General features: G+C 32.5%; 1 protein-coding gene across 1 annotated transcript in view; it reads left to right on the top strand.

Moving 5' to 3' along the window:
- The window catches only part of LOC105627778 (disks large homolog 4), a 349,694-nt gene that overhangs the window by 177,595 nt on the left and 161,760 nt on the right, over nucleotides 1-10,339 (top strand). Inside the window, exon 5 of the mRNA XM_012209058.1 lies at nucleotides 9,241-9,276. Coding sequence (XP_012064448.1) covers nucleotides 9,241-9,276 — 36 coding nt within the window. The remainder of the gene's footprint in view (nucleotides 1-9,240; nucleotides 9,277-10,339) is intronic.

Raw genomic sequence — 10,339 nt, forward strand, 5'->3', positions numbered from 1 at the left:
TAACTTACTTACTACTAATTAACTACTTAGTATTATTTAACTTACGTACTATAGTATTATTAATTACTAGTAGTTATTACTACGTTCTCTGTGTTCTTCTCTCTCTCTCTCTCTCTCTCTCTCTCTCTCTCTCTCTCTCTCTCTCTCCTTCTCCCTCCCTCCCTCTCTCTCCCCCCTCCTCCCCTTCCCTCTGCTCTTCTGTCTCTCTGCAACATTCTTGCTGACTAAGTTTGATCATTAAGGAGCGATGTGAGAAACGAAGATACTACTTGGATGTATAAGCAAACAAAGTTGTTAATAATTTAAGCGAATGGGCTGCGAGAGAAACGCGGCCAAGCGCCTGCTTTACGATCCCGAAGAACAATTCAGTGTTTGCTCATCTACATGATGTCGTGGAGGCGTGACTTGGAGCATGTGTATTAATTATTGCTAGTGACATGTATTTATAATTAAGAGGTCGCCCGCTCGCTCGAGAGAATCATCTTGTATGTGCGTGGCTCGCCTAAATGATTTTCCGCAAGAAAGTTTAACGCCAACACGCATCAGCTTTTCGCTTCATGTCTTGCACTCATAGGTACCGTCGTCCTTTCTCTTAAAATTATCTTCGCGAAATACTCGTAAGCTGGCTCTCTACTATGACTTGACTCGTGCTCCATTCTTTAACTTAATCATCTTTCGTGCACAAAAACAAAGTTGACACGCGACAAAGTTCATTACGTGCAATACCGTAGAATAATTGCGCGCAATTAAACAATTTTGATAAGGTGAAATAAAGGTGAAATATTATTGCAAATTCCTAAATTGAGAGTTAAGGCATGCTCAGAAGCCTTCGCGACGTTAAATTTATGAGACGGTTTCGCAATTCTGGCGCACCTCGTGACATAATTTTATTTACTGCGAGACACCTATGAAATTTAATCAACGTACGAAGCTATTCCATGCTTACAAAAGATTTTAACGAAAACGACTCGAAATACCTAACATAACTGAATTTGTTCTGTGCTTGTACAATATTAAAAAAAATTATCAGAAAATTAAAGTTGATATACAATAAGATGCGATCAAATATGTTCAGAAATCTAATAACATTTAAAGGACAGTATATGAAATGTATAATGTATTATTTTTATAAACTGTTATTAGGTTTTTTAGATTATTAGATTTTCTTGATTAAAAGCATGAGGCATATGAAATAATATGTTGAAAAGTGTTAAAAGACATTTTTTTTCTTAAACCGTTTTATTTAATTATTATTAAACTGAATAAAGACCGTTTCAAAAAACGATAGTTACGTTGACCGATAAGCACACAAGAGATGAAAGTTTAATCTAATTCTCCTGGCTCATACATCGTCGATCTAATCCCCTTTGCCATTAAATCGCTGACTTAGAACTTAGACCGCATGCTCGTAACTCGGGCTTCTTCAGAAAACGCGTATTCTCGTATCTCAAGTAATTTAAGCTTCGGTCACAGCAAGCGTTGCTCTCCTTTTATTAACGATAAATCATAGCGACTTTTCAGGGATAAAAAGTGTATGGTACCGGCAATAAAATGTATCGCGCCACATTTACACTTTACTATACGATTTATTTCCTCGCGATTCTTTTGCTTCTACAATGTTTAAGTACACCAATGTTATCATCGGATTGTTCATTCCATAAATATTGGTATTCCATAAGCATCTTTCATGTTTTTCTTGTGCACTATAAAATCGTTCTTTAATACAGTTATTATATAACGCATTGATGATCGAACAAAAGAAAACCATATAAACAATAGAAGCATTGTCATTTGAAAGTAACTTGACACTTCCAATTACGAATTTATCTCATAGTTCACTATTAATTTTTTTCAATAACAAAAAGCTGACGGCTTGTCAGAAAGACGCGTTATCAAAAATATATTCCGTTAATTAAAAAATTCTCTGTGAAATATGTTTTTTTTTTGCAATGTTAAAAATTTATCTATGATACGAATTTTCTATCGTCAAGAAAAATACAGATCTAAATTTTATGAGTCATCATTATATTAACTATAATGTATAGTTTAAAAAAATGTCTTAAATAGTTAAAAAACATATTTTGAAGGTCATATTTCTTTTAGGCGCGTAATTTATTTTACAAGAAGAAGAGTAGTACCCCATTTAAGATTATCTTCTTAAATGGCTAAAGAATCCTTCGCTCGCATAGCTCTTCTTTTCCTTCAACAGCCTTAACTGTGTCTCTCGTTCTTCTTTCTCTCATTCTCTTTTTCCCATATTTTGTCCGATTCGTAAGCTGGATTTACGAGCTCGCGTCTCGTCGCGCGACACTATCCGCTCGTGGGACGTTTTCCCATTCTATTGCTCAACGAATCATCTCCGGTGAAATCTTTCTTCTTTTTCCGTGGATTATCGTCACACAGCAAATAAACGGAAAAACGTTTCTCAATTTACACTGGACGTTCAATATAATCATATCGCTCTGTAAATTTACGCGCAAATAATCGTCGTAATGACCGGATAATTGCCGCGTCCATTTGGTACGTGAGTTAAATGAGCAGTAATTATCGTTTGCTATGAACGGTTAATCGTTAGGATTAACGATGAATAATTTTGCGCTTATTTTTACGTGATTAAATTTCATGATTTCGTTAAAGTTTTATCGCACCTCTTTAACGCACATCCCGAGCTAACATTAATTAAAATTATTGTCCTGACACTTTTTCTAGAATGAGTTGAGAAGATCAATATGAATTTTGATTAATTGAAACATAGGAAATCGCAAAGGAATCGAAAATCGCGAAAGTATGGGAAAAAGAAAACAGTTGTGCGCTTGAATAAAAGTTCAGAATTTTAATACTATATCACTTTTTCTAGCTGGCTACTTAATAAATGTTCATTCTTTTTATTTTTTTTCATTTTTACATTTTTCATTCGTTTTTAATTAACTACCTAACACATCGATAAAATAATAATTCTTTTTTTCTACTTTTTTATATTTAGTGAAATAATGTTGTTAAATTGGAACTATTTGCAATGTGAAATGCAAATCATGTTGAAAGAAAAGAAAACTTTTTTTTATGGCATTCTTAGAACACATTAGTAAAATGTGTAAAACTCTCTAAAGATGGCAGGCTTTACAATTCCGTTAACTTTTGGAAAAGGGCGGATCAGATATTTTATTCTGGAAAATCAAAGCTACGGAATCTGAAATAAAGATAAAACGTAATGCAAATAAGGGCTGCATTTAAGCAGGACGGAAGCTACGAGAGCTGAAAGTCGATTGGAAACGAGAAAACTTTTTTATGGCATTCTTAGAAATACATTAGTAAAATGTGTAAAGCATCTCTAAAGATGACAGGCTTTACAATTTGGTAATTAATTAATAATTCTTATCAATTTCTCTGAAAAAATTATACATTTTGAATGAATAATTTTACCTTTTCTTTAATTCCATTAATTTTTGGAAAAGGGCGGATCAGATATTTTATTCTGGAAAATCAAAGCTGCGGAATCTGAAATAAAGATAAAACGTAATGCAAATAAGGGCTGCATTTAAACAGGATGGAGGCTATGAGAGCTGAAAGTCGATTGGAAACGAGAAAACTTTTTCACCATTGTTAGTTTACATGTTCCATCTCGCTCGATTGTCGAAAGTTACGAACGCACCGATTTGCCCAGAGTTCGCGATTAAATGCGATTCCGCGAGTGAATCTATCCGCCGATCTATTCGCCGTAAAGAATCGATACGAGGCGCAACTGGAAAACTGGTCTGATTGCATTTGCATGCTCAGGTTTGGTTCAGAGCTTCGATATTAATTGGGAAAGCAATTTTATGCAACGAGACAACATTAAAAGATCATCGTTATTGGAATGCGCATTTTAGTTTGTCCAAAATAAAAGTACTTTGGCTTTTAGTATATCAAAAATGTCTCCTACACTCTGAATATCTTTTTATCTAATAATAATAAAACAAATAATTATAAATCAGTTCATTTTATGCTAAGTAATAAAAGTAATAAAGATAAGTCAAATTTGACGTATAAAAATGAGAAATTTTATTCACATAAATTATTAAAATAAATTATGGAACATTTTGAATTTTATTCATTGTCAGCCTTTGTTAACCATTGAAAATAATAAATTTATAAATTAAAATATAATAAAAAACGATACTAGATAGAATATAAAATGAGCCAATACGCCATCTAATAATTTAGATGCAAACATAAGATGTAAATTTAAAATGAAATAATTTAAACAATAATGCTTTCGTTAGATAATTCCACGTAAGAAATAAAATAGAAATGAAATCCATAATAAAAAATGGTGAAGTCAAAATCGATTCTTCATTCAACAGCGAGAAAAAAAAGAATTAAGTAAGAATAAAATGTAGTCAAATGTCAAAACATTGTGAAAGCATTGTGAATGTTCATATAGTGTCCAAATATAAAAATACTTAATATTGGAACTATAAATTAGAGACAGAAAAAAGATGATAGAATAAAAAAGTGTTTATACAAAAATAAGAATCATCGAGGCATATAAAAAAATTAATGACTGTATGAGCTCGCAAAAATAAAATATCAAAAAATAAATAAAAATTAATTAAAAGGATTAATTTATTAATGTCCGTTTTTTATGAATGTCGATTATAATTCTAATCTCGGTTCAACTTGCTCTTCATCTTTTTCTAATTTTTAGAACTAAAAAAAATGAAGAGATTAAACCGAGATTAAAATTAAATTACATTGATTTAGAAACGGGCATAAGGGTGCCAGTATGGAACAAAAATATAATAAATTAGAATATGTCTGTCTATATAACGATGTCTTATGCTTTTATGAATAACAGTGAAATAAGATAAGTAATCAGATTGAAAGTCAAAAAGAAATTAACAAATAATGTGTTTGTCGATGACTAACATAATAAAAATAATTAAAAATTGTTATTAGAAAATAATAAACAAAAATAGAAATCATCGAGGCATTTAATATTTTTTAATTTCATTAGAATATCTTATGTATTGTTTAATGTATTATTGTAAAATTGAGACGATTCGTTAATCTGCGAAATAAGATGTACTTAAAGGAAACAGTCATCATCGTGATTTATCCAATTTTCTTTTATAATATATAAAAGGTACGTAAATTTTGTATAAATGTAAACGTTTGTTCGATTGTTTTCTATTTGCAGGATAAGATATAGATAAATATTAACGTATAAAGCATAAAGAAACCAATTAACCTCAAAACTCTTTTTTTCACTTAATTCGAATAAGATAAAACACCTCTCTAAAGTATATTTTATCGATAATTTCGTGTAACATATTTTCAATAAAAGTATTGTTAGACAAAAGAGACAAATGTAGTAAAATGAAGTAGTTAAAAAAATTGCTCTCGAAGCAATATTCTTCTATCGATCCAGCGTAATTCTTTCCCATCATATATGTCTCCCTTTCTGTCTCTCTCTCATCGTTATCGTGAATATCTGCTTAATGCTTATTATACGAGATAAAACTCTAAAATAAAATAATTAATTTAAAATTAATAATTTTGTTTGAACCACGATCCGATGAACCACGATCCGATTTCCATCTTCGTGGAAGAAATTCGATATTAAAAAAGCTGTTTATAAGAAGTGCGATTGGACAACTGATTTTCATAAATTCTCGCGGCGTGTATATCGAATATGCGTCGTAACAAACGTTACCCAGAGAGAGTTACACGGGACACGTTTCAACGTTGCCTCCGTGATGCCTATATTGCTGTCATAAATCTAACAAGGCAGCCCGACATTAACCCACCAACCGCCTATACTTCCGGCACTGGCTCGACCTTCATGTCCGATAAAATAGGCGTCTGTACGCTCCTTCGTATTATTTACGCCGATTTAATGAACCGCGTTGGAGTCACGTGCTCCGCCGCGAAATGTTTCGCGAATTGCGAAACCGATGAAAACAACCGTGGAAAATCGATTTGTAAATCTTTTTCCACGAATACGTCGCGTCGTGATTCAAGTTCGCCGTTTGTTCATCTTTCACGCTCTCTTGCGGCAGAAACAATGGAATACATTTTTTTCCGTAATAACATAGCCACGGGGGATACTGTGTTATGTCTCTCTATTTCCGCATATTTATTTTCACGATGTATATTATTTATGAAAAATGAAAATTATCCGAATTATTCGTTGCTAAATACGATACGCTTGTATGATACATGCCATACATTATATAATATTTCGCGAAATATTCGCTTTAACTAAACATAAATACATCTACGTACGTAAATGTATTAAGGGAAACATAAATGAATAAATTATTTTCGAAATTATATTTTTTGCCAGGCTTTCATGAATATTTTAAAATTCCATTGGCGTTGTAATGTTAAACATTACAATAATAATTATCAGATATTCTCATTCGCATCAGAATGCAATTATCGCGTTATTCCATGGTTACATCGTTAAATTAATGCTAAATCGAGATATCAGGACCGAACATGTTCGAAAACAGGTCCATTTCAGGTAATATCTTCAGTAAACATATTCGTATTATTATTTAACTGACGCAAGAACATATCGCGTCAGCAATGGAAAGATTTTTACGATGCGATTGAATGTTCACTGTAATAAAAACGACATACGAGCTCCTGCACGCGGCAAACGCCGGCAATATTGTTCATATCGATTTAATAAAATGCCCGCATTGTGGTGTACGGTGGAAATGACGGCGGTCTGCTTGCGAAGAGCAAAAAGAGAGAATATTCCAAACGAAATTTCCTCCGTACCTCTATGATCGAAGATATGATGCGAAAAACCACTGCAACTTCAGCTTGCCATGGTTTTCTTTTCTTATAAAAACAGAGAATTCTTATATTTAATTGACGGAACATTCTCGCGTACACATCACGAAACGCATTGCCGTTAATGTCGCGCGTTTGACTAAAATTTCATTGTGTACTTTGTTGGAAAAAGCAATCGTTTGCCTACCGTTTTTCCTCTCGATTTTCCATTGATTCGCGGTAGTGAGCGAGCAAACCATTGAGTTTTGAGAAATAAATCTCAATGTTGTCAAGATTCGTCGTGGACCAGTGGAGTGAAAAATTGAATTACGTCATCGTGTTTGGTTCATGCCAACATTTCTTGCTTTTAATATTCAATAAACAAGGAATTTGTACCTTGTAATTCGCAGGATATTTTTGCGCGACTTCCGTTGTGTTCATTTCGCGTAGAATTTTCAGAGATTGGTAAATTTCACTCAATAGTACATCGATAATGTAAATTTTTTTATGCAAACTCTTTTAAAGCTTTTAAAATATTAGCTGAGTTGCTAGATTTGTAAAGTACTATAATGGTATGTTCATTTTTTTTAGCACACCGAACCAAATTACGGAGTGTTCATAATACATACAATATTTCATTTACATATTAAATGCATTTTCTAAATTTTTTGGAGTAAATCATTATAGTAAATCTTTGGAGTAAATCACACAAAAGAATGAATCTCACTGCGAAAATTTAGAGAGCAGAGAGCTTAACCTGTACCAAATTTTCTTTATTTTTTTAAATTTATTTTCTTCTTTGGGGATTATATGTATTGATGTGTATTTTCATCTTCTGAACTATACAGACTATATTTACATGTACCTTCATATATTTTTATATGAAACCTCAACGATAAATAAACCTGTATTAAACTAAAGAATACATAAATTAAACATTTATATTTAATTTAGCTTATTCATCCGTAGTTCATATAATTTAACATTTGTACACATTTCTTTGTTCATAAAAAAATTTGATTACAAATTTGAAAAGTTGATTTACATAATTTATGACTTTATTTCTCTCACAAAATGTGTTTATATACAACAGGTACATAAGTTTGGAATGGTTGCGTCTTTTAGTCAAAATGGTGGAGAGTTTTGTAATGCTTTATAAATCTAATGATTTTAGATACAGTCATAGAAAAAAATTTCCGAAAAAGAATCCAATACTATTACTTTTTGATCTATCATAAAATAGGATCGATATAGGGATAGTTATATTTATTTTTAACAGAGGAATATTTTACTCTTAATTGAAAAATTTTATAATTTAGAAATAATTTTAGATATCAGTTTCATGTCAAGTACTGTGTTTCCAACATAATGCATTATGATATCGCTTAATGATTTATTCTAAACGTAAAAATCCAATTTAAATTTATCTGGAGACACTGGTAGTGTTTCGGTATTAAACTGTGCGAAATATGGACGTACCTCCTTTATACCAACTGGTGAGTCAGATCGAGGTTATCAGATCTCAATAACAGCTATATGTTATTGTGGACATTAAGTCTCATAATATTGCTTAAGACTAAATTAACTTTCTTTAATTTAAAAGAGGAGAACAGAAATTGTTGATATAATAATTTTATATGTTTAATATTAATTGTTTTATTTTTATATTACACAAGGCTGTGATAAGATTAAGTACGTCAAGAATATTTTTTATCTTGTTAACAGAAATTCTTTCTAAAAGAGTACTTTTTTATGCAACAAAAGAAAATGACACTATACATAGATATAAGCTGCGTTCCGTTATTCACTGTGAATACTGAAAATTTATAGTGCACATTACTATAGATTTTCACTATTCGCAGTCAACGGAATATAGCCATAATTTTGTACCAATAATAAACGTTTATTATTTAAAAAATCTAATTTCACGCAAGAGAAACATTTCACGAATGTAAATAAAATACGTATGTCATTTACTTTTGAGTTATTGCTCAACATTATGCACGTAAAAATAAGGTACATGTTCATGCGATCCAGTTGTCGACCTGTTTATTCATCCCGAAGACAATGGTACAATGGTGCCGCGTTAAACACATGCTACCTTAACATTCGAAATGATGTTATGCCAAGCCGATGTGTCTTCGTAACGATGATAATATGAGCAACTATTATTCACTAAAAGTTGCAGTGTAATGTTATGGGATAATGAGCTATTGTGCATTTCCTATTTGTGAAAAAAAAACAGAATATATGTTAACGAACATTTCATCTCGAATCGCGAGCATTCTATTAAGATAAATGTGAATACATGTATATATTGACTTAAAAAAGAACATTTGAATAACCGTTGTATAGTGATAATAATATTATTATTACATAACGTATATATCAATAATAAAATAGTATAAGCATTGAATATTATTGTCTCGTGTGTTCATTAGTAATAGCATTTCTCTGACTGGACATTTTTTGTTACAGAGCCATGACAGCTGGCAGGGACACGATAGTGACCAGGTGAGCGCTCGATACTTGGAAAATGCTTGCGAAAATATAATTTCCATTAACACACACCCGCTCTTTCCTGAAAACTTTCCTTTCTCATACGCTCTATTCATTTCCCTTTATCACTTGCACATTTCGTCCGCTACTTTCGGAAAGGCATGCTGACTCTGTGAAATCCTTCCGCAATTTGCATGTTGATGTGCTAGCTTTACCACGTTCATTCGTTCCGTCCGGGACTCAGCATGTTGTACGAAATTTTCTGGGCAGCGGCAGAATCAGTTGAATGCAAATTGCACGCTCTTATACATATAATACGACCACCTTTTCCCATCCGCCATGATTTTCATAAGCCTTTTTGTGACACGTTTGTGATAAATGTATCCATTGTTACCAAAGTTTTTGACGTTGAGATACGAAATTCGTATTCTTCAGTGTGTTTCGATATTGGGTTACCAGTGAAGTCTTTTTCCGTGCATTATGTTCAGCTAAAAGTGTGCATCAAAAGAATGCAGCACTTTTTATTTGATTTCGAAACAAGATTCAGTCGGTTTGTGTTAGAACTTACATGTGAAAGGCTTCTTCAACTTCGCTGAATCTTAAAAAAGTGAAGAATGCGAATCTTGTTTTTATATCCGTCACATAAGACCGTCATGATTTTCCATTTCGCGATTCTTTGTCATTTATCAAGCAATTAAAACCAACAAATAATTTATGTTACAAGTAATTGACATTCGTGGGTAATTAAAAACTGCAGCTGAAGATCAGTGGAGAAGAAAAGCTATTTGCACGGCTGCGGCGATGCGTGCTGCAGAGTTGCTCTTATTTCGTCGTCTGGTTATATAATTATAATATGCGCACTATATTGCGCGCCGTTATTAAAGACGCAGGTGTTTAATGACGTTTATGCGAGCAACGAGACTGGCATGATATTGCGGCTTGCGAAAATATTTGTCGAATTGAGAGAGAACCACAACGCATATCGCGGTTTGACGATCGATTCTTGATCGCGCCGCTATCGACGAAACTACTGTTGATACTTTCCCGCCCTTGCGGAATTTCTCTCTCTCTCTCTCTC

Source organism: Atta cephalotes, assembly GCF_000143395.1.
Source record: "Atta cephalotes unplaced genomic scaffold scaffold00010, whole genome shotgun sequence".
In the NCBI taxonomy this organism is placed as follows: Eukaryota; Metazoa; Arthropoda; class Insecta; order Hymenoptera; family Formicidae; genus Atta; species Atta cephalotes.